Here is a 22,519-nt window from a genome sequence, read left to right as displayed (position 1 = left end):
AGGGACACCGCAGCTGGGTCAGGTCTCCAGGGACGGAGCACCCAGCGCACCTCTGTGCGACCTGTGCCAGTGCCTCACCACCTCTCTGCAGAAGATTTCGTCCCTATAGCCAACCTAAACCTCCCCTCTTGGAGCTTGCAGCCATTTCCCTCTCGGAGCTGGAAACCACACTGACACTTTGGTCAGTTTTGGAGCAGAAAATGAGATGAGATGTAGATAGACAGATAACTCGATGTTTTTCTTCCTTGATTTACTATTTATTATGACCTCGCTGACCGACTGCACGCCGCACGCCCAGCACCGCCGCCAGCTCCAAGCACCACCAGCCCGCCGCGCCGCCAGCGCAGCGCCCTTACACCAACGAGCCGCCGCTTCCGCTCTTCTCGGCACATGCGCAGCACCAGCAGGAGGACCCGCTACCATCGAGTTGGAGGGCTGGAGGCACAGAGCAGTCAGAGCAAAGAGGCACCACTTCCGGGTTTCCGGAGGCGTCAGTGTCTGGAGGATCGCTTCGTATTACCGCAGGGACGGGCGGTACGGAGCGGAGAGAGCAGAGCGACGCGTCGTGCCGCTCCGGGACGGCTCTGTGGTGCTCTGCGGGACCGTGCGGGCCCCGGGGGGCCCAGAGCGCCCAGAGCTCGTCTGACCCCCCGCTGCCCCTAAAACCGCCGCCGCGGCGGTCCCGACTGCAATTCTGCGCTCCGGTCAAGCGGTGGCAGCAGAGACCGAGAAAAGAGCGGCGTGGGGCGTGGGTACCGGCGATGGGAGCGGAGCGAGCCTGGGGCTTGGCTCTGCTCGGGTAAATGCGTCCATTCCAACTGCATTCAGGCTCGGCTAGCTCTGAGCTCTGCCAAAGTGGTTGGCATTTGTCATTGCTGAGCGCACAAAAGGCTCGACCAAAGGTGACGATGCCCGGAAGGCAGAAGGATGGAGAAAAGCGTGGCCACATCCCTGGCACGGAGCCGAGCCCGTAGCTGGAGAAGGGGGTTGTTCTGCCGGATGTGGACTGGGAGCGGTTCTGTGCCACGGCCCGAATCTGCCCTTCTTTGGCTTCGGTCGGGCCAGGAGCTGCTGCGCGGTGCCGCACACCGTGCGTGTGCCGTAACCCCACGCTGCTCCGTGTGCACGGTGGTTGTGGAGGGCCGTGGTTGTGGGGGGGACCCGAGACCGCCTTCAGCCGGGCGACTGACTCCTGGCTTCTCCGCTGTACTTCGTACAACCTGTGTTTGTTGTGCACCTTTCACAAGCGTGTGACAGTACAGTGTTTGCTCTGATGCCTTCACAAGGCTGTCACAGCCGTGTCTCCTGTCTCCGGTTAGCCTGTCCACGGGTCCACCTGTGAACCAGACAGAAAGAGGGCGAGAATTCACAGTGTTACAGTTCTGTATGGCATTGTCACAGTCTGAGCCACAAAGAAACACGTCGCTTCCTTCACACGCCTACAGAGTATTGAGAGTGAGACATAAATATGTGCGTATACATGCATACAGAGCGTCTGATCCTTCACCAATCATAACAGAACTTCTTTTCACCAGCTGCGTATTCACATAGGTTTCACCTTTATAAATGTCCACAGTCCATAAATGCCTCATGAAGCTCATGCAGACTGGGACGTGCTTGATCGTTTTTCCAAATCATTTCACTGATGGGCTCCGCCACAAGCTCACCTGAAGCGCAACGGTGCCCAAGCCCAGTGAAAAGTGTTGAAAAGCAGCAAGGGGCTGGAGATGGAGAAGGGTGAAAGAAGAGCTCGGGTGATGTTTGCACAAAGAACAGAACGTGGAGAGGAACAGCATCCCCAGGTCTTCAAATAGACAGAAGTGTTGAGATTGTTTCACTCCCTTCTTCAAGAGTGGATGTGCAGTGGGGTTCATGCCAGCTGACCAGAAAGACACCAAACCTCTATTCATCAGGGGAAGAGAAGGGTTAGGATGAGCCTGGAAATTATCAACTACTTGGTGTACCATCCAGTCCCGGGACAATTCTAGAAGCTATCACCCAAAAAGTCTTTCTCAAAAGGTGAAATTTCCTAATGATTTTTGAAGTAGAAGTCACTCTAAGAGGAAATCAGATACAGTTGCACATACAGCACACAGTCCAAATGCGCAGAAATTTCTGTGCAAACTGTGCAAAACAAAATGGTAACAAACTCGTGAATGCCTCAGAACAAAAACTGTGCTGCTATGCTCCTGCGAAAGGTGCAGAACAAACATGTTGTGCGTGAGCACAATGGAGAAGTCCGGAGTTTGTTGTCTTGCTTAAGGCGGTCTCGGTTCGATCCCCAGCCCCCCACACAACCACCACGCAATGGGAGAAGCATGACTGGTATGGCATGCACACGGTACATGGCACCAGGCACACTCCACGCCATCTGGAAACTGCTCCTGAGCCAATTGGAAGGGCCCATCCTATGGCATAAAATGCATTGCCGACTCCACAGTAGGACCGTCACCCCGGACTTTGGGAGAGCAGGACCTCCTCAGTGGGCCTGCTTGGAGGTATCCCATGGACGGGAGCTTTGGCAAGTAGGCCCGAGAGAGCTGCTTGACACTTAAACACCGCTTCCTCCAAGCTCAAGATGGATGCATCCCTGAGAGCAAGAAAGCAGGGAAAAGTGGCAGGAGAACTGCTGGATAAGCAAGGGGCTCATGGATGGACTCAAAGGGAAGAGGAGCGTACACAGCACGTGGAAGAAGGGCATTTCTACTTGGAAAGAATGTATGAGCGTTGTCAGGGCCTGCAAGGATGCAATGAGGAAGGCTAAGGCACCCTTGGGATTAAATCCAGCAAAGGCGGTCGAGGAGAACAACAAGGGCTTTTGTGAGAATGTTGGTAGTAAAACTAAGACTGGAACACATGCGGGTCTGCCACTGAATGCCTTGGTAACAAGGGACAAAGAGAAGGCAGAGGTACTGAATGCCTTCTTTGCTTCCATCTTTACTACTAAGATTGCCCCTCCTAAATCCCAGGCCCTGGCGGTAAGAGAGAGAGTCTGGGGAATTAAAGACTTCCTCCTGCTTGAGGAGGATCTGAACAGGAAGCGTGCAGGCAAAATCAGTGCTCGCAAATTCATGGGCCCTGTGGGGATGCACCCACGTGTGCTGAGAGAGCTGGTGGAGGTAATTGCTGAACTGCTCTCTATGATCTTGGAGAGGCCTTGGAGAACAGGAGAGCTGCCTGGATGCTGGAGGACAGCCAGCTTCGCACCAGTCATCGCACCGATGAGTGGGCAGTGAGATGGACTGGGAACTGGCTTGACGACCAAGAGATGATGGAGGGGCCTGGAGCATCTTCCTCACGAGAAAAGGCTGAGAGACCTAGGACTCTTCAGTCTGGAGAAGAAACGCATGAGCGGGGGATCTCATAACAGTTTGGCCCACTGCGACGGGCCCTGCGTCTGCTCCAAGCCATGAGACAGGCCCTGCGCCAGCACCCGACTTCGTGACAGCCCACGTGGTTCAACCAGAGAACCCAACTGTGCCAGTATCCATAGCCCTTATTAAAAAGAGCAAAATGAGGCCGTGAAAATCAGCTCCTTTAGTAAGAAAGGAAATACGTTCTAAGAGGGAGGTAGAAGAAGAGGATGAGAATGAAGCCAGGCCATGACAAGAACGGCAGGAGGAAGAGGCCGAACTCAAAAAGGAGACGAGAACCATTTGACTCCTGAGCACGAGTGAGCTGACAGATATGTGAAAAGACTTCAGCTGTCATGCAGGGGAGCACTCTGACACTGGGAGAACGGGGCCGCTAGCCTGGACTAGGCGGGCAGCAAAGGCAGGCATCGGGATGTTGTGCCTGAGGATTGCTGCCAGCGGCTCTGTGTCCAGGTGGAGGCCGGGCACCCAGGGGTCCGTCTGGGGACTGATGCTCGTGAGCATTTTTATCAAGGACACAGACGGTGGGATTGAGTGCACCCCCAGCTGACGGCACCGAGCTGATGGTGCGCTTGGCACAGCAGAAGGCAGAGACGCTATCCAGAGGGACCTGGACCCAGGCTGGAATACAGGGCACGTGAGCATCTCGTGAGGTTTAACAAGGCCCAGTGCAAGGTGTTGCGATTGGGTTGAGGCAGTCGCAGATACGGGTGGAGACTGGGAGGAGAAGACAGCGAGAGAAGCCCTGTGGAGAAGGACCTGGGGGTCGTAATGGCCAAAAAGCCGGAGATGAGCCAGCAGCACGTGCCTGCAGCCCGGAAGGCCTGAGGAAGGTGTCCAGCAGGGCAGGGCGGTGATTGTCCGTCTCTGCTGTGCCCTTGCGAGGGCATCCATCTGGAGTACTGCGCCCAAGCCTGGGGTGCCAAGCACAGGAGGGGTGTGGAGCGGTGGGAGGGGGGGTCCGGAGGAGGGCCGCAAAGAGGAGACAAGGCCTGGAGCACCGCACCTCAGAAGGCAGGTTGAGGGAGTGGGGTTCACTTTGCTTTCAGAACAGAAGGCTCTGAGGAGACCTCTGTGCCCACAGCCTTCTCGTACTTTTAAGGGTCCTGCCAAGCTGGAGGAGGACTGACTTTTTCATGCATTCTGATAGTGACAGGACAAGGGGGAATGGCATGAAACTAAAAGAGGATAGAGAGAGATGAGGTGTTAGAAAGAAACTGTTTCCTCAGGGAGTGGCGAGGCACTGGAACAGCGAGGTTCCTCCCTGAGGGGTTCAGGACACCCCGTTGCTGGAGTCCTTTGAGGCCAGGGTGGATGGGATCCTGGGCATCCTGATCTGGTGGTGCATGAACCTGCTCACGGCAAGGGGGTTAGAGCCGGATGATATTTAAGGGCCCCTCCAACCTGAGCCATTCTGCTGGGGAGAAGGCAACCCTGTGGTCGAGGTCTGAACTCTGCCCACCCCAGGAAAAGACGAGAAGAATGAAGCTGATGGGGGTGGGGGTGGGATTTATTGTCTTGGCTGATGTTGACCAAGTTGAGCAAGCTGATGTAAATGAGCGTGGGATTTGTCGTCTTGGCTGATGTTGACCAAGTTGAGCAGGTGTCATTGGCACCCGGCTGCTCCTGTGCAGACTGAGGTCTGGCTGTGGGGATGTGGTTCTGCAGATGGACCTGGGAGCAGCTTTGTGCCCAGGCTGGCCGCTGCTGTTGGGTTTGGCTGCTGCGGCGTGCTGGGGTCTGTGTGGGAAGTCGCAGCCTGACATCCCGCTGCGGAAGGGCTTCATGTGTGGGCCCTCCCTTGCTGCCTGGAGGGTCTTCTGTGTCCAGGCAGCGGGGAACCCCTCGAGGGCCTCGATGTCACTGGGGCGGCTGAGCAGAGGGTGCTGCTCTGTGCAGCTCGGCGTGGTGTTTGTCTGCTGCCACGGCTTCTTCTGGGCCGGCTCTGGGAACGTGAGGCCCGATCTTGAAGCGGGGAGCGGCTTCGTGCCCGGCCCGTCCCCTGCTGCCTGGGGCTCCTTCTGGGTGCAGCCACCGGGGAGTCGCTGGAGGGCCGCGGTGCCCTCCGTGGGGTGGACCTGCGGGAGCTGCTGCTGGTGCGCGGGGCTGTTGCACGGCCGCTCCCGCGGCGTCCTCGGCGCTGCAGAGATGCCTCCTGATCCTCAGGGAGGCGTGGGCCGATTGCCCTCTGCCGTGTCCCAGGCTCACTGGGCAGGCGGCTGTTCTCAGGCAGCTGGGACCGGTGTGAGGGGCCCGATGCTGCCTGGCTGCTGGAGCCGGAGCTGATGTTCTCCGGTCCCTGGGAGCCACGGGGAGGCTCCGGAGCCCCTTGGCTGGAAGTGCTGGGGCCGGCGCGCTCCGTGTTGGTGCTGGGTCCGGCGCGCTCCGTGTTGCTGCTGGAGGCTGTAAAGGAAAGCAGGAAGGTGATCATTGGGATGAAGCTGCAGCCTTGAGTCGCAACGGGCTGCCCTCCTTCCTGGGGCAGAGAGAGCCTGGCAGGGCCGCCCTGAGCAGCACCCACTGCCAGGCGTTGCCCGGCCCCCGCCTAGGGAGCCACAGCTGTTTGCATCTTACCGGTGCCTATGCCAGCACAGCTGTCACACTCCCAGCTGCCAACTCTGTTGCTCAGGTAGGAGCATCGTCGGTGGGTCCCTTCTGCAGCACAGGAGCTGCAGAGCAGCAGCTGCCAGGGCCTGGGGAAGCAAACGGGTTGTGGCTGTGAGGACAAAGTGAGCCAAGCCAGGCAGCGGCCGGCACATCTGCGGTGCTCAGCCCTGGTTCCCCATCCGGTGTTGAGGGGGAGATCCCCTGCAGAAGCCCAGAGGGCTGCTGAGGTAACTCACCCATTCACCTCTGCCTGCTCCCTGCCTCCTGGGTAAAGGCACTTGCTGACATCGCAGCGCCTGTGCCTCCGCAGAAGTGATGGGTAGGTGTTGTCATCCCACCAAGACGGTCTCCTACAAGAGAAGGGAGGGAATGCGATGAGTTCCCGGTTCCCTGCCATGTGTGATCCGGGGTATCCCCGTTCATCCAAGGCAACCCCATTTCCAGCTTCTCCGTGAAGCTGAGGCCTGTGCTGGTGAGACAGCAAAGGGCCAGGCCTGCCGGGACAGTCCCTGGGCAGGCCCAGCGCTCGCGCCTTCCCATCTGCAGCGCTGGGGAGAAGGACACCAACCTGACTGGGACTTGGATCCCCAGAGTGGACATTTCTGCCCGGAATTGCTCCGTGTCTCGACAAATGGGGCACTGGAAGCACATGGTGCCGGCGTTCGTGGCCTGCCCCTGCCGGAGAAGCAGAAGCAGCGTGAGCGTGAGCGGGGCTCGGTGCTGCTGAGCGCGGGCCGTGGCCGCAGGGTGAGGGGAGGGCTTCTACCTGGACGCAGCGGCGGTGGAACCAGGTGTGCTTGCACGCTGGGCACCACAGGGTCTGGTAGGACGTGCTGTCCTCCAGGGGCTCCAGGCAGATGACGCAGTCAGTGCCTTGGGGTGGAGCTGCCTCCGCTGCCTGTCGCGGGCGGTGCTCGCAGCAGAAGGACCTGGGGGACGATGCAAGTGATGGGCACAGTGAGAAGCACTGCCAGGAGGGCAGAGCAGCAGGCAGGAGCCCCAGGCCCCATCTCTGGCAGGCTGCTGGGAGCTGTCGCTGTGGGTTCCTCCCTGGCTTGGCTGCTGCTGACAGCCCTTACCTGTGCTGCCCAAAGAACTGGGTGACGCATTCACCGTCCGCGGCGCAGGGCAGGTGGAAGCTGCGTGCACAGCCTCTCTCTGCGCAGCTGATGGCGGCTCCTCTCTCGCCACAAACAAAGCATTGCTGAAAGGAACAAGGCAGCCCCGATCAGCAGCAGGCTCAGGGCCTCCACGGCCGGCCCCACACCTCTGGGCAGGGCACAGGCTGCGGAAGCTGCTGGGCTCCACTCTGCAGAGCCGCCTGGCGGAGAAGGCTCGTCTGCTATGGCAGGACTTTGCCCTGGAGCCCGCTGGAAGGGCTGCCATTGCTTTCTCTGGGTGCAGACTAAGCTGGCGTGAGCCTCTCCTGGCACAAAGCTCACCTTCTGGTCCGCCTGCTTGATTCTGCATCTGATGGTCCCAACGGGGAGGCGCAGCGTTTCCTCCCAGGGGTCGCTTTCTTCAAAGAATGTGTTTTTCTTCAAAGAAAAAAGCTGTGGGAAAGAGCAGAGCAGGATCTCGTTAGGACAGACAGGAAGGGAGCATCCCTGGCAGGAAGCTGGCAGGAGCCCTTGAGGGTTGGAACTCACCAAGCAGAACTCATGCACGCAAAGGTCGCTCTCGGCAAAGGTGCGCCCGCAGATGTTCGGGTCGACATCCGCCCGGCGACACAGCATGCACACTGGAGAGGAGAGAGCAAAGGCGGGCAGCAGTGAGCACCTTGCGGGGCCAGTTGTCCCTGAGGGCGGTCCCCAGGGCCGTGCTCCTTGCTCCTGCCCCTTCCTTCCCTCTCTGCCGCTGGCAGACCCCCAGCACCCCTCTGCCCGGCGGCGGGGAGCTGCACGCAGGGATGCTTTGCTCTCACCTTGCTCCCCGGAGTCGGGGGCCTTCCGCTTCCTACTGGACATGTTGCGCGTCAACGGTGAGCACTTGAAGAGTCCCTGCTCTCTCTGCACCTCACCAGGCCGCACTGACCACGCTCTGAGCCCGGCAGCCTTTGCTCTGCTCCCAGCCCCATGGGTCACAATGGCCGCTCCCTGCCACCACTGTGACATCACGGTTACCCCCTCGGGGCGGAATGCGTCCCAGGCTCCCAAGCAAGATGGCGGCAGCCCTGGGCCCTCAGAATCAGCAATTGCCGGCCAACAGCCAGTCTGTATCTCCCCTCTTTTTTCAGCATTACGCATCACCTCCAGAAGAGCTGGTGCCCTCAGGCACACCTTTCCCCACGGTGCACCGCTTGCCTGGGTAACATACCAGATCTTCTTTGAAGGGACTCCTTTCCCTCTCGGCCCTTACGGAGAGTCACCTCCACGAGGGGAAGGCTCGTGCCTCATTTCCAAGGGCTTTGCCAATGCACCCTGCCCGTGAAAGGGATCCCAGATGCCTGCCTTTGCTGCCCGCCTAGTCCAGGCTTGCGGCCCCGTTCTCCCAGTGTCAGAGTGCTCCCCTGCATGACAGCTGAAGTCTTTTCACATATCTGTCAGCTCACTCGTGCTCAGGAGTCAAATGGTTCTCGTCTCCTTTATGAGTTCGGCCTCTTCCTCCTGCCGTTCTTGTCATGGCCTGGCTTCATTCTCATCCTCTTCTTCTACCCCCCTCTTAGAACGTATTTCCTTTCTTATTAAAGGAGCTGATTTTCACGGCCTCATTTTGCTCTTTTTAATAAGGGCTATGGATACTGGCACAGTTGGGTTCTCTGGTTGAACCACGTGGGCTGTCACGAAGTCGGGTGCTGGCGCAGGGCCTGTCTCATGGCTTGGAGCAGACGCAGGGCCCGTCGCAGTGGGCCAAACTGTTATGAGATCCCCCGCTCATGCGTTTCTTCTCCAGACTGAAGAGTCCTAGGTCTCTCAGCCTTTTCTCGTGAGGAAGATGCTCCAGGCCCCTCCATCATCTCTTGGTCGTCAAGCCAGTTCCCAGTCCATCTCACTGCCCACTCATCGGTGCGATGACTGGTGCGAAGCTGGCTGTCCTCCAGCATCCAGGCAGCTCTCCTGTTCTCCAAGGCCTCTCCAAGATCATAGAGAGCAGTTCAGCAATTACCTCCACCAGCTCTCTCAGCACACGTGGGTGCATCCCCACAGGGCCCATGAATTTGCGAGCACTGATTTTGCCTGCACGCTTCCTGTTCAGATCCTCCTCAAGCAGGAGGAAGTCTTTAATTCCCCAGACTCTCTCTCTTACCGCCAGGGCCTGGGATTTAGGAGGGGCAATCTTAGTAGTAAAGATGGAAGCAAAGAAGGCATTCAGTACCTCTGCCTTCTCTTTGTCCCTTGTTACCAAGGCATTCAGTGGCAGACCCGCATGTGTTCCAGTCTTAGTTTTACTACCAACATTCTCACAAAAGCCCTTGTTGTTCTCCTCGACCGCCTTTGCTGGATTTAATCCCAAGGGTGCCTTAGCCTTCCTCATTGCATCCTTGCAGGCCCTGACAACGCTCATACATTCTTTCCAAGTAGAAATGCCCTTCTTCCACGTGCTGTGTACGCTCCTCTTCCCTTTGAGTCCATCCATGAGCCCCTTGCTTATCCAGCAGTTCTCCTGCCACTTTTCCCTGCTTTCTTGCTCTCAGGGATGCATCCATCTTGAGCTTGGAGGAAGCGGTGTTTAAGTGTCAAGCAGCTCTCTCGGGCCTACTTGCCAAAGCTCCCGTCCATGGGATACCTCCAAGCAGGCCCACTGAGGAGGTCCTGCTCTCCCAAAGTCCGGGGTGACGGTCCTACTGTGGAGTCGGCAATGCATTTTATGCCATAGGATGGGCCCTTCCAATTGGCTCAGGAGCAGTTTCCAGATGGCGTGGAGTGTGCCTGGTGCCATGTACCGTGTGCATGCCATACCAGTCATGCTTCTCCCATTGCGTGGTGGTTGTGTGGGGGGCTGGGGATCGAACCGAGACCGCCTTAAGCAAGACAACAAACTCCGGACTTCTCCATTGTGCTCACGCACAACATGTTTGTTCTGCACCTTTCGCAGGAGCATAGCAGCACAGTTTTTGTTCTGAGGCATTCACGAGTTTGTTACCATTTTGTTTTGCACAGTTTGCACAGAAATTTCTGCGCATTTGGACTGTGTGCTGTATGTGCAACTGTATCTGATTTCCTCTTAGAGTGACTTCTACTTCAAAAATCATTAGGAAATTTCACCTTTTGAGAAAGACTTTTTGGGTGATAGCTTCTAGAATTGTCCCGGGACTGGATGGTACACCAAGTAGTTGATAATTTCCAGGCTCATCCTAACCCTTCTCTTCCCCTGATGAATAGAGGTTTGGTGTCTTTCTGGTCAGCTGGCATGAACCCCACTGCACATCCACTCTTGAAGAAGGGAGTGAAACAATCTCAACACTTCTGTCTATTTGAAGACCTGGGGATGCTGTTCCTCTCCACGTTCTGTTCTTTGTGCAAACATCACCCGAGCTCTTCTTTCACCCTTCTCCATCTCCAGCCCCTTGCTGCTTTTCAACACTTTTCACTGGGCTTGGGCACCGTTGCGCTTCAGGTGAGCTTGTGGCGGAGCCCATCAGTGAAATGATTTGGAAAAACGATCAAGCACGTCCCAGTCTGCATGAGCTTCATGAGGCATTTATGGACTGTGGACATTTATAAAGGTGAAACCTATGTGAATACGCAGCTGGTGAAAAGAAGTTCTGTTATGATTGGTGAAGGATCAGACGCTCTGTATGCATGTATACGCACATATTTATGTCTCACTCTCAATACTCTGTAGGCGTGTGAAGGAAGCGACGTGTTTCTTTGTGGCTCAGACTGTGACAATGCCATACAGAACTGTAACACTGTGAATTCTCGCCCTCTTTCTGTCTGGTTCACAGGTGGACCCGTGGACAGGCTAACCGGAGACAGGAGACATGGCTGTGACAGCCTTGTGAAGGCATCAGAGCAAACACTGTACTGTCACACGCTTGTGAAAGGTGCACAACAAACACAGGTTGTACGAAGTACAGCGGAGAAGCCAGGAGTCAGTCGCCCGGCTGAAGGCGGTCTCGGGTCCCCCCCACAACCACGGCCCTCCACAACCACCGTGCACACGGAGCAGCGTGGGGTTACGGCACACGCACGGTGTGCGGCACCGCGCAGCAGCTCCTGGCCCGACCGAAGCCAAAGAAGGGCAGATTCGGGCCGTGGCACAGAACCGCTCCCAGTCCACATCCGGCAGAACAACCCCCTTCTCCAGCTACGGGCTCGGCTCCGTGCCAGGGATGTGGCCACGCTTTTCTCCATCCTTCTGCCTTCCGGGCATCGTCACCTTTGGTCGAGCCTTTTGTGCGCTCAGCAATGACAAATGCCAACCACTTTGGCAGAGCTCAGAGCTAGCCGAGCCTGAATGCAGTTGGAATGGACGCATTTACCCGAGCAGAGCCAAGCCCCAGGCTCGCTCCGCTCCCATCGCCGGTACCCACGCCCCACGCCGCTCTTTTCTCGGTCTCTGCTGCCACCGCTTGACCGGAGCGCAGAATTGCAGTCGGGACCGCCGCGGCGGCGGTTTTAGGGGCAGCGGGGGGTCAGACGAGCTCTGGGCGCTCTGGGCCCCCCGGGGCCCGCACGGTCCCGCAGAGCACCACAGAGCCGTCCCGGAGCGGCACGACGCGTCGCTCTGCTCTCTCCGCTCCGTACCGCCCGTCCCTGCGGTAATACGAAGCGATCCTCCAGACACTGACGCCTCCGGAAACCCGGAAGTGGTGCCTCTTTGCTCTGACTGCTCTGTGCCTCCAGCCCTCCAACTCGATGGTAGCGGGTCCTCCTGCTGGTGCTGCGCATGTGCCGAGAAGAGCGGAAGCGGCGGCTCGTTGGTGTAAGGGCGCTGCGCTGGCGGCGCGGCGGGCTGGTGGTGCTTGGAGCTGGCGGCGGTGCTGGGCGTGCGGCGTGCAGTCGGTCAGCGAGGTCATAATAAATAGTAAATCAAGGAAGAAAAACATCGAGTTATCTGTCTATCTACATCTCATCTCATTTTCTGCTCCAAAACTGACCAAAGTGTCAGTGTGGTTTCCAGCTCCGAGAGGGAAATGGCTGCAAGCTCCAAGAGGGGAGGTTTAGGTTGGCTATAGGGACGAAATCTTCTGCAGAGAGGTGGTGAGGCACTGGCACAGGTCGCACAGAGGTGCGCTGGGTGCTCCGTCCCTGGAGACCTGACCCAGCTGCGGTGTCCCTGTGCGCTGCAGGGGGGTTGGTCCGGATGGCCCTCAGAGGACCCTTCCAACCCTGAGGAGTTTGTGGGTCTCTGTCCCAGGATCAGAGTTGATGGATGGTGGAGGAGAAGGCATTTCTGCAGCTTTTAATCCGTAGCACTGGAAACACAAATCAGGATGTTTGAATATTTTTTTCCAAACCTCTCACGATGTGAGCCCTGAAGTGAGCTCATCCTGCAGGGTGAAAAGTTCAGTTCAAAGTATTTTAATATAGCTATGCTCTTTTCTTTTTTTTTTCTTTTTCTGCCCCAGTATGATGCTCTACTTCTGTCAGTGGAAACTGTCCAGATGATGCTCTGTGCCCCAGCAGGTGCTCTACTCCTGCAGGATTACAAACGGAAAAGGGGCTGTGCTCCAGGCTGGGCTGCGTGCTTGAAACTCCACCCCAAAAAAAGCTGATTGCCTCCATGAATCTTCATGCTTTCTGTCTCACAGGGTGTCTTTGGGTAATTTGTGTGAGCTGTTGTAAAAGCTAGGTTTGCTCTTTCTTGGTGAATGCTGAATCCTAAAGTAGTATTTTGCAAGAGAGTTGGGCACCGTATTGCTTTACTTTGTGTGTTGGAGCTCTCTCTGGGACCCAGAGCAGGTGTACCCAATGCGCAGCTCCGCACAGCCAGCAGTGCAGCCCAGCCCCGGCCCCACGCAGTGCTCTGAACAGCAAAGAATGTGCAGCCATGCTTTCTCTTTTGATAAAGGAATTTGGAAACCGGTTTCAATTTTGCCAAAAAATCATCCCTTTATGTGGGTGACCCCATTTTAAGTTGATACAAATGCATTACCTGCCAGTTTTCAATTGGAATGCCTGGAGTTCCAACCAGATATTCGACTCCAAAATCTAACCATGTCTCCTGACTGGACTTCTGTCAGACCTCTTTTAACAGACAGAAATATCCCTCGCTTTGCAGTCAAGCCTTATTCACGTCATCGCGTTTTGGCAGTCAGCACGCTTGTGAACAATTGCATGGCAAGAGTAAAATTTCATCAGAAATCTGACAAACGCATTAAGACCTCACGAAAAATTGCAACCATTGACATCAAACGAGGCATTGACGCACTACCTTCACGAAAAAAGAAGTCAGATATCCCACCAGTTTTACGCTTTGTTTCTCTCCTTTTTTTTCCCCCCAACGCTTTAAAAAATACTACAAATGGAAATGGTTTGCTGCTAATGAATGAACGATACAGAACAGTGGCAACCCCAAGCCATGAAACACCCCCAGAATTGGGCTGCCCTGCCAGCAGAGCCTTGATCCATCCTGACTTGAGACCTCGTGCCTCAGTGGGGCTGGGCCAGAAGCCAGCTGGGCCTGAAGGCCGCTGTGCCTCATCTGTGGGCCTGGGAACATGGCGGGGTGGATCCTCCTGGAGGAGATGTGAAGGCACACGCGAGATGGGGAGGCGACCTAAGACAGCCAGCACGGCTTCAGCAAGGGCGGCTGTGCCTGAGCCATCTGGAGGCCTTTGGTGATGGAGTGATGGCTGTGATGGACAAAGGAAGGGCGACTGATGTCTTCGTCCCACAGCACCTCCTAATGTCTGAAGTGGAGAGATGTGCATTTGAGTGTTGAACAGACAGGTGGATGCAGGTTGTTTGGATGTTGTGCCCGAGGATTGCTGCCAGCGGCTCTGTGTCCAGGTGGAGGCCGGGCACCCAGGGGTCCGTCTGGGGACTGATGCTCGTGAGCATTTTTATCAAGGACACAGATGGTGGGATTGAGTGCACCCCCAGCTGACGGCACCGAGCTGATGGTGCGCTTGGCACAGCAGAAGGCAGAGACGCTATCCAGAGGGACCTGGACCCAGGCTGGAATACAGGGCACGTGAGCATCTCGTGAGGTTTAACAAGGCCCAGTGCAAGGTGTTGCGATTGGGTTGAGGCAGTCGCAGATACGGGTGGAGACTGGGAGGAGAAGACAGCGAGAGAAGCCCTGTGGAGAAGGACCTGGGGGTCGTAATGGCCAAAAAGCCGGAGATGAGCCAGCAGCGCGTGCCTGCAGCCCGGAAGGCCTGAGGAAGGTGTCCAGCAGGGCAGGGCGGTGATTGTCCGTCTCTGCTGTGCCCTTGCGAGGGCATCCATCTGGAGTACTGCGCCCAAGCCTGGGGTGCCAAGCACAGGAGGGGTGTGGAGCGGTGGGAGGGGGGGTCCGGAGGAGGGCCGCAAAGAGGAGACAAGGCCTGGAGCACCGCACCTCAGAAGGCAGGTTGAGGGAGTGGGGTTCACTTTGCTTTCAGAACAGAAGGCTCTGAGGAGACCTCTGTGCCCACAGCCTTCTCGTACTTTTAAGGGTCCTGCCAAGCTGGAGGAGGACTGACTTTTTCATGCATTCTGATAGTGACAGGACAAGGGGGAATGGCATGAAACTAAAAGAGGATAGAGAGAGATGAGGTGTTAGAAAGAAACTGTTTCCTCAGGGAGTGGCGAGGCACTGGAACAGCGAGGTTCCTCCCTGAGGGGTTCAGGACACCCCGTTGCTGGAGTCCTTTGAGGCCAGGGTGGATGGGATCCTGGGCATCCTGATCTGGTGGTGCATGAACCTGCTCACGGCAAGGGGGTTAGAGCCGGATGATATTTAAGGGCCCCTCCAACCTGAGCCATTCTGCTGGGGAGAAGGCAACCCTGTGGTCGAGGTCTGAACTCTGCCCACCCCAGGAAAAGACGAGAAGAATGAAGCTGATGGGGGTGGGGGTGGGATTTATTGTCTTGGCTGATGTTGACCAAGTTGAGCAAGCTGATGTAAATGAGCGTGGATTTGTCGTCTTGGCTGATGTTGACCAAGTTGAGCAAGCTGATGTAAATGAGCGTGGGATTTGTCGTCTTGGCTGATGTTGACCAAGTTGAGCAGGTGTCATTGGCACCCGGCTGCTCCTGTGCAGACTGAGGTCTGGCTGTGGGGATGTGGTTCTGCAGATGGACCTGGGAGCAGCTTTGTGCCCAGGCTGGCCGCTGCTGTTGGGTTTGGCTGCTGCGGCGTGCTGGGGTCTGTGTGGGAAGTCGCAGCCTGACATCCCGCTGCGGAAGGGCTTCATGTGTGGGCCCTCCCTTGCTGCCTGGAGGGTCTTCTGTGTCCAGGCAGCGGGGAACCCCTCGAGGGCCTCGATGTCACTGGGGCGGCTGAGCAGAGGGTGCTGCTCTGTGCAGCTCGGCGTGGTGTTTGTCTGCTGCCACGGCTTCTTCTGGGCCGGCTCTGGGAACGTGAGGCCCGATCTTGAAGCGGGGAGCGGCTTCGTGCCCGGCCCGTCCCCTGCTGCCTGGGGCTCCTTCTGGGTGCAGCCACCGGGGAGTCGCTGGAGGGCCGCGGTGCCCTCCGTGGGGTGGACCTGCGGGAGCTGCTGCTGGTGCGCGGGGCTGTTGCACGGCCGCTCCCGCGGCGTCCTCGGCGCTGCAGAGATGCCTCCTGATCCTCAGGGAGGCGTGGGCCGATTGCCCTCTGCCGTGTCCCAGGCTCACTGGGCAGGCGGCTGTTCTCAGGCAGCTGGGACCGGTGTGAGGGGCCCGATGCTGCCTGGCTGCTGGAGCCGGAGCTGATGTTCTCCGGTCCCTGGGAGCCACGGGGAGGCTCCGGAGCCCCTTGGCTGGAAGTGCTGGGGCCGGCGCGCTCCGTGTTGGTGCTGGGTCCGGCGCGCTCCGTGTTGCTGCTGGAGGCTGTAAAGGAAAGCAGGAAGGTGATCATTGGGATGAAGCTGCAGCCTTGAGTCGCAACGGGCTGCCCTCCTTCCTGGGGCAGAGAGAGCCTGGCAGGGCCGCCCTGAGCAGCACCCACTGCCAGGCGTTGCCCGGCCCCCGCCTAGGGAGCCACAGCTGTTTGCATCTTACCGGTGCCTATGCCAGCACAGCTGTCACACTCCCAGCTGCCAACTCTGTTGCTCAGGTAGGAGCATCGTCGGTGGGTCCCTTCTGCAGCACAGGAGCTGCAGAGCAGCAGCTGCCAGGGCCTGGGGAAGCAAACGGGTTGTGGCTGTGAGGACAAAGTGAGCCAAGCCAGGCAGCGGCCGGCACATCTGCGGTGCTCAGCCCTGGTTCCCCATCCGGTGTTGAGAGGGAGATCCCCTGCAGAAGCCCAGAGGGCTGCTGAGGTAACTCACCCATTCACCTCTGCCTGCTCCCTGCCTCCTGGGTAAAGGCACTTGCTGACATCGCAGCGCCTGTGCCTCCGCAGAAGTGATGGGTAGGTGTTGTCATCCCACCAAGACGGTCTCCTACAAGAGAAGGGAGGGAATGCGATGAGTTCCCGGTTCCCTGCCATGTGTGATCCGGGGTATCCCCGTTCATCCAAGGCAACCCCATTTCCAGCTTCTCCGTGAAGCTGAGGCCTGTGCTGGTGAGACAGCAAAGGGCCAGGCCTGCCGGGACAGTCCCTGGGCAGGCCCAGCGCTCGCGCCTTCCCATCTGCAGCGCTGGGGAGAAGGACACCAACCTGACTGGGACTTGGATCCCCAGAGTGGACATTTCTGCCCGGAATTGCTCCGTGTCTCGACAAATGGGGCACTGGAAGCACATGGTGCCGGCGTTCGTGGCCTGCCCCTGCCGGAGAAGCAGAAGCAGCGTGAGCGTGAGCGGGGCTCGGTGCTGCTGAGCGTGGGCCGTGGCCGCAGGGTGAGGGGAGGGCTTCTACCTGGACGCAGCGGCGGTGGAACCAGGTGTGCTTGCACGCTGGGCACCACAGGGTCTGGTAGGACGTGCTGTCCTCCAGGGGCTCCAGGCAGATGACGCAGTCAGTGCCTTGGGGTGGAGCTGCCTCCGCTGCCTGTCGCGGGCGGTGCTCGCAGCAGAAGGACCTGGGGGACGATGCAAGTGATGGGCACAGTGAGAAGCACTGCCAGGAGGGCAGAGCAGCAGGCAGGAGCCCCAGGCCCCATCTCTGGCAGGCTGCTGGGAGCTGTCGCTGTGGGTTCCTCCCTGGCTTGGCTGCTGCTGACAGCCCTTACCTGTGCTGCCCAAAGAACTGGGTGACGCATTCACCGTCCGCGGCGCAGGGCAGGTGGAAGCTGCGTGCACAGCCTCTCTCTGCGCAGCTGATGGCGGCTCCTCTCTCGCCACAAACAAAGCATTGCTGAAAGGAACAAGGCAGCCCCGATCAGCAGCAGGCTCAGGGCCTCCACGGCCGGCCCCACACCTCTGGGCAGGGCACAGGCTGCGGAAGCTGCTGGGCTCCACTCTGCAGAGCCGCCTGGCGGAGAAGGCTCGTCTGCTATGGCAGGACTTTGCCCTGGAGCCCGCTGGAAGGGCTGCCATTGCTTTCTCTGGGTGCAGACTAAGCTGGCGTGAGCCTCTCCTGGCACAAAGCTCACCTTCTGGTCCGCCTGCTTGATTCTGCATCTGATGGTCCCAACGGGGAGGCGCAGCGTTTCCTCCCAGGGGTCGCTTTCTTCAAAGAATGTGTTTTTCTTCAAAGAAAAAAGCTGTGGGAAAGAGCAGAGCAGGATCTCGTTAGGACAGACAGGAAGGGAGCATCCCTGGCAGGAAGCTGGCAGGAGCCCTTGAGGGTTGGAACTCACCAAGCAGAACTCATGCACGCAAAGGTCGCTCTCGGCAAAGGTGCGCCCGCAGATGTTCGGGTCGACATCCGCCCGGCGACACAGCATGCACACTGGAGAGGAGAGAGCAAAGGCGGGCAGCAGTGAGCACCTTGCGGGGCCAGTTGTCCCTGAGGGCGGTCCCCAGGGCCGTGCTCCTTGCTCCTGCCCCTTCCTTCCCTCTCTGCCGCTGGCAGACCCCCAGCACCCCTCTGCCCGGCGGCGGGGAGCTGCACGCAGGGATGCTTTGCTCTCACCTTGCTCCCCGGAGTCGGGGGCCTTCCGCTTCCTACTGGACATGTTGCGCGTCAATGGTGAGCACTTGAAGAGTCCCTGCTCTCTCTGCACCTCACCAGGCCGCACTGACCACGCTCTGAGCCCGGCAGCCTTTGCTCTGCTCCCAGCCCCGCGGGTCACAATGGCCGCTCCCTGCCACCACTGTGACATCACGGTTACCCCCTCGGGGCGGAATGCGTCCCAGGCTCCCAAGCAAGATGGCGGCAGCCCTGGGCCCTCAGAATCAGCAATTGCCGGCCAACAGCCAGTCTGTATCTCCCCTCTTTTTTCAGCATTACGCATCACCTCCAGAAGAGCTGGTGCCCTCAGGCACACCTTTCCCCACGGTGCACCGCTTGCCTGGGTAACATACCAGATCTTCTTTGAAGGGACTCCTTTCCCTCTCGGCCCTTACGGAGAGTCACCTCCACGAGGGGAAGGCTCGTGCCTCATTTCCAAGGGCTTTGCCAATGCACCCTGCCCGTGAAAGGGATCCCAGATGCCTGCCTTTGCTGCCCGCCTAGTCCAGGCTTGCGGCCCCGTTCTCCCAGTGTCAGAGTGCTCCCCTGCATGACAGCTGAAGTCTTTTCACATATCTGTCAGCTCACTCGTGCTCAGGAGTCAAATGGTTCTCGTCTCCTTTATGAGTTCGGCCTCTTCCTCCTGCCGTTCTTGTCATGGCCTGGCTTCATTCTCATCCTCTTCTTCTACCCCCCTCTTAGAACGTATTTCCTTTCTTATTAAAGGAGCTGATTTTCACGGCCTCATTTTGCTCTTTTTAATAAGGGCTATGGATACTGGCACAGTTGGGTTCTCTGGTTGAACCACGTGGGCTGTCACGAAGTCGGGTGCTGGCGCAGGGCCTGTCTCATGGCTTGGAGCAGACGCAGGGCCCGTCGCAGTGGGCCAAACTGTTATGAGATCCCCCGCTCATGCGTTTCTTCTCCAGACTGAAGAGTCCTAGGTCTCTCAGCCTTTTCTCGTGAGGAAGATGCTCCAGGCCCCTCCATCATCTCTTGGTCGTCAAGCCAGTTCCCAGTCCATCTCACTGCCCACTCATCGGTGCGATGACTGGTGCGAAGCTGGCTGTCCTCCAGCATCCAGGCAGCTCTCCTGTTCTCCAAGGCCTCTCCAAGATCATAGAGAGCAGTTCAGCAATTACCTCCACCAGCTCTCTCAGCACACGTGGGTGCATCCCCACAGGGCCCATGAATTTGCGAGCACTGATTTTGCCTGCACGCTTCCTGTTCAGATCCTCCTCAAGCAGGAGGAAGTCTTTAATTCCCCAGACTCTCTCTCTTACCGCCAGGGCCTGGGATTTAGGAGGGGCAATCTTAGTAGTAAAGATGGAAGCAAAGAAGGCATTCAGTACCTCTGCCTTCTCTTTGTCCCTTGTTACCAAGGCATTCAGTGGCAGACCCGCATGTGTTCCAGTCTTAGTTTTACTACCAACATTCTCACAAAAGCCCTTGTTGTTCTCCTCGACCGCCTTTGCTGGATTTAATCCCAAGGGTGCCTTAGCCTTCCTCATTGCATCCTTGCAGGCCCTGACAACGCTCATACATTCTTTCCAAGTAGAAATGCCCTTCTTCCACGTGCTGTGTACGCTCCTCTTCCCTTTGAGTCCATCCATGAGCCCCTTGCTTATCCAGCAGTTCTCCTGCCACTTTTCCCTGCTTTCTTGCTCTCAGGGATGCATCCATCTTGAGCTTGGAGGAAGCGGTGTTTAAGTGTCAAGCAGCTCTCTCGGGCCTACTTGCCAAAGCTCCCGTCCATGGGATACCTCCAAGCAGGCCCACTGAGGAGGTCCTGCTCTCCCAAAGTCCGGGGTGACGGTCCTACTGTGGAGTCGGCAATGCATTTTATGCCATAGGATGGGCCCTTCCAATTGGCTCAGGAGCAGTTTCCAGATGGCGTGGAGTGTGCCTGGTGCCATGTACCGTGTGCATGCCATACCAGTCATGCTTCTCCCATTGCGTGGTGGTTGTGTGGGGGGCTGGGGATCGAACCGAGACCGCCTTAAGCAAGACAACAAACTCCGGACTTCTCCATTGTGCTCACGCACAACATGTTTGTTCTGCACCTTTCGCAGGAGCATAGCAGCACAGTTTTTGTTCTGAGGCATTCACGAGTTTGTTACCATTTTGTTTTGCACAGTTTGCACAGAAATTTCTGCGCATTTGGACTGTGTGCTGTATGTGCAACTGTATCTGATTTCCTCTTAGAGTGACTTCTACTTCAAAAATCATTAGGAAATTTCACCTTTTGAGAAAGACTTTTTGGGTGATAGCTTCTAGAATTGTCCCGGGACTGGATGGTACACCAAGTAGTTGATAATTTCCAGGCTCATCCTAACCCTTCTCTTCCCCTGATGAATAGAGGTTTGGTGTCTTTCTGGTCAGCTGGCATGAACCCCACTGCACATCCACTCTTGAAGAAGGGAGTGAAACAATCTCAACACTTCTGTCTATTTGAAGACCTGGGGATGCTGTTCCTCTCCACGTTCTGTTCTTTGTGCAAACATCACCCGAGCTCTTCTTTCACCCTTCTCCATCTCCAGCCCCTTGCTGCTTTTCAACACTTTTCACTGGGCTTGGGCACCGTTGCGCTTCAGGTGAGCTTGTGGCGGAGCCCATCAGTGAAATGATTTGGAAAAACGATCAAGCACGTCCCAGTCTGCATGAGCTTCATGAGGCATTTATGGACTGTGGACATTTATAAAGGTGAAACCTATGTGAATACGCAGCTGGTGAAAAGAAGTTCTGTTATGATTGGTGAAGGATCAGACGCTCTGTATGCATGTATACGCACATATTTATGTCTCACTCTCAATACTCTGTAGGCGTGTGAAGGAAGCGACGTGTTTCTTTGTGGCTCAGACTGTGACAATGCCATACAGAACTGTAACACTGTGAATTCTCGCCCTCTTTCTGTCTGGTTCACAGGTGGACCCGTGGACAGGCTAACCGGAGACAGGAGACACGGCTGTGACAGCCTTGTGAAGGCATCAGAGCAAACACTGTACTGTCACACGCTTGTGAAAGGTGCACAACAAACACAGGTTGTACGAAGTACAGCGGAGAAGCCAGGAGTCAGTCGCCCGGCTGAAGGCGGTCTCGGGTCCCCCCCACAACCACGGCCCTCCACAACCACCGTGCACACGGAGCAGCGTGGGGTTACGGCACACGCACGGTGTGCGGCACCGCGCAGCAGCTCCTGGCCCGACCGAAGCCAAAGAAGGGCAGATTCGGGCCGTGGCACAGAACCGCTCCCAGTCCACATCCGGCAGAACAACCCCCTTCTCCAGCTACGGGCTCGGCTCCGTGCCAGGGATGTGGCCACGCTTTTCTCCATCCTTCTGCCTTCCGGGCATCGTCACCTTTGGTCGAGCCTTTTGTGCGCTCAGCAATGACAAATGCCAACCACTTTGGCAGAGCTCAGAGCTAGCCGAGCCTGAATGCAGTTGGAATGGACGCATTTACCCGAGCAGAGCCAAGCCCCAGGCTCGCTCCGCTCCCATCGCCGGTACCCACGCCCCACGCCGCTCTTTTCTCGGTCTCTGCTGCCACCGCTTGACCGGAGCGCAGAATTGCAGTCGGGACCGCCGCGGCGGCGGTTTTAGGGGCAGCGGGGGGTCAGACGAGCTCTGGGCGCTCTGGGCCCCCCGGGGCCCGCACGGTCCCGCAGAGCACCACAGAGCCGTCCCGGAGCGGCACGACGCGTCGCTCTGCTCTCTCCGCTCCGTACCGCCCGTCCCTGCGGTAATACGAAGCGATCCTCCAGACACTGACGCCTCCGGAAACCCGGAAGTGGTGCCTCTTTGCTCTGACTGCTCTGTGCCTCCAGCCCTCCAACTCGATGGTAGCGGGTCCTCCTGCTGGTGCTGCGCATGTGCCGAGAAGAGCGGAAGCGGCGGCTCGTTGGTGTAAGGGCGCTGCGCTGGCGGCGCGGCGGGCTGGTGGTGCTTGGAGCTGGCGGCGGTGCTGGGCGTGCGGCGTGCAGTCGGTCAGCGAGGTCATAATAAATAGTAAATCAAGGAAGAAAAACATCGAGTTATCTGTCTATCTACATCTCATCTCATTTTCTGCTCCAAAACTGACCAAAGTGTCAGTGTGGTTTCCAGCTCCGAGAGGGAAATGGCTGCAAGCTCCAAGAGGGGAGGTTTAGGTTGGCTATAGGGACGAAATCTTCTGCAGAGAGGTGGTGAGGCACTGGCACAGGTCGCACAGAGGTGCGCTGGGTGCTCCGTCCCTGGAGACCTGACCCAGCTGCGGTGTCCCTGTGCGCTGCAGGGGGGTTGGTCCGGATGGCCCTCAGAGGACCCTTCCAACCCTGAGGAGTTTGTGGGTCTCTGTCCCAGGATCAGAGTTGATGGATGGTGGAGGAGAAGGCATTTCTGCAGCTTTTAATCCGTAGCACTGGAAACACAAATCAGGATGTTTGAATATTTTTTTCCAAACCTCTCACGATGTGAGCCCTGAAGTGA

General features: G+C 57.5%; 2 protein-coding genes across 3 annotated transcripts; both read right to left on the bottom strand.

The window, feature by feature from the left end:
- Positions 1-4,296: 4,296 nt before the first annotated feature.
- LOC125684874 (PHD finger protein 7-like) lies at positions 4,297-8,008 on the bottom strand. Of its 2 annotated transcripts, XM_048927422.1 has the most exons (9): positions 7,906-7,995; positions 7,631-7,722; positions 7,424-7,534; positions 7,061-7,185; positions 6,748-6,910; positions 6,550-6,656; positions 6,218-6,331; positions 5,949-6,067; positions 4,299-5,777 (listed from the first exon to the last, which is right to left on the bottom strand). In XM_048927422.1, the coding sequence occupies exons 1-9, from the start codon at positions 7,946-7,948 to the stop codon at positions 5,158-5,160; spliced, it is 1,494 nt and encodes a 497-aa protein (XP_048783379.1). In that variant the 5' UTR covers positions 7,949-7,995; the 3' UTR covers positions 4,299-5,157. The 2 variants fall into 2 exon arrangements, with proteins under 2 accessions (XP_048783378.1, XP_048783379.1); XM_048927421.1 differs by having other exon boundaries at positions 4,297-5,777; positions 7,631-8,008.
- A 6,406-nt stretch (positions 8,009-14,414) lies between these two features.
- Positions 14,415-18,062, bottom strand: LOC125684876 (PHD finger protein 7-like). Its single transcript, XM_048927423.1, has 9 exons — positions 18,015-18,062; positions 17,740-17,831; positions 17,533-17,643; positions 17,170-17,294; positions 16,857-17,019; positions 16,659-16,765; positions 16,327-16,440; positions 16,058-16,176; positions 14,415-15,886 (listed from the first exon to the last, which is right to left on the bottom strand). The coding sequence occupies exons 1-9, from the start codon at positions 18,055-18,057 to the stop codon at positions 15,267-15,269; spliced, it is 1,494 nt and encodes a 497-aa protein (XP_048783380.1). The 5' UTR covers positions 18,058-18,062; the 3' UTR covers positions 14,415-15,266.
- Between the last annotated feature and the right edge of the window lie 4,457 nt (positions 18,063-22,519).

Source organism: Lagopus muta, chromosome 26 (assembly GCF_023343835.1).
Source record: "Lagopus muta isolate bLagMut1 chromosome 26, bLagMut1 primary, whole genome shotgun sequence".
Taxonomy (NCBI): Eukaryota; Metazoa; Chordata; class Aves; order Galliformes; family Phasianidae; genus Lagopus; species Lagopus muta.
Note: the sequence above shows the minus strand (reverse complement) of the source record. Positions and strands in the feature narration are given on the sequence as shown.

What these genes read in the sequence shown, in the direction of transcription:
- LOC125684874 (XM_048927421.1), bottom strand. Translation starts at nt 7,948, where the DNA reads ATGTCCAGTAGGAAGCGGAAGGCCCCCGACTCCGGGGAGCAAGGTGAG. An exon ending in GCGTGCATGAGTTCTGCTTG is followed by an intron (nt 7,535 to 7,630) that starts GTGAGTTCCAAC and finishes TCTTTCCCACAG; the next exon opens with CTTTTTTCTTTGAAGAAAAA. An exon ending in GAGCAGGCAGAGGTGAATGG is followed by an intron (nt 6,068 to 6,217) that starts GTGAGTTACCTC and finishes TTGCTTCCCCAG; the next exon opens with GCCCTGGCAGCTGCTGCTCT.
- LOC125684876 (XM_048927423.1), bottom strand. Translation starts at nt 18,057, where the DNA reads ATGTCCAGTAGGAAGCGGAAGGCCCCCGACTCCGGGGAGCAAG. An exon ending in TCAAGCAGGCGGACCAGAAG is followed by an intron (nt 17,295 to 17,532) that starts GTGAGCTTTGTG and finishes TGTTCCTTTCAG; the next exon opens with CAATGCTTTGTTTGTGGCGA. An exon ending in CTGTGCTGGCATAGGCACCG is followed by an intron (nt 15,887 to 16,057) that starts GTAAGATGCAAA and finishes TTTCCTTTACAG; the next exon opens with CCTCCAGCAGCAACACGGAG.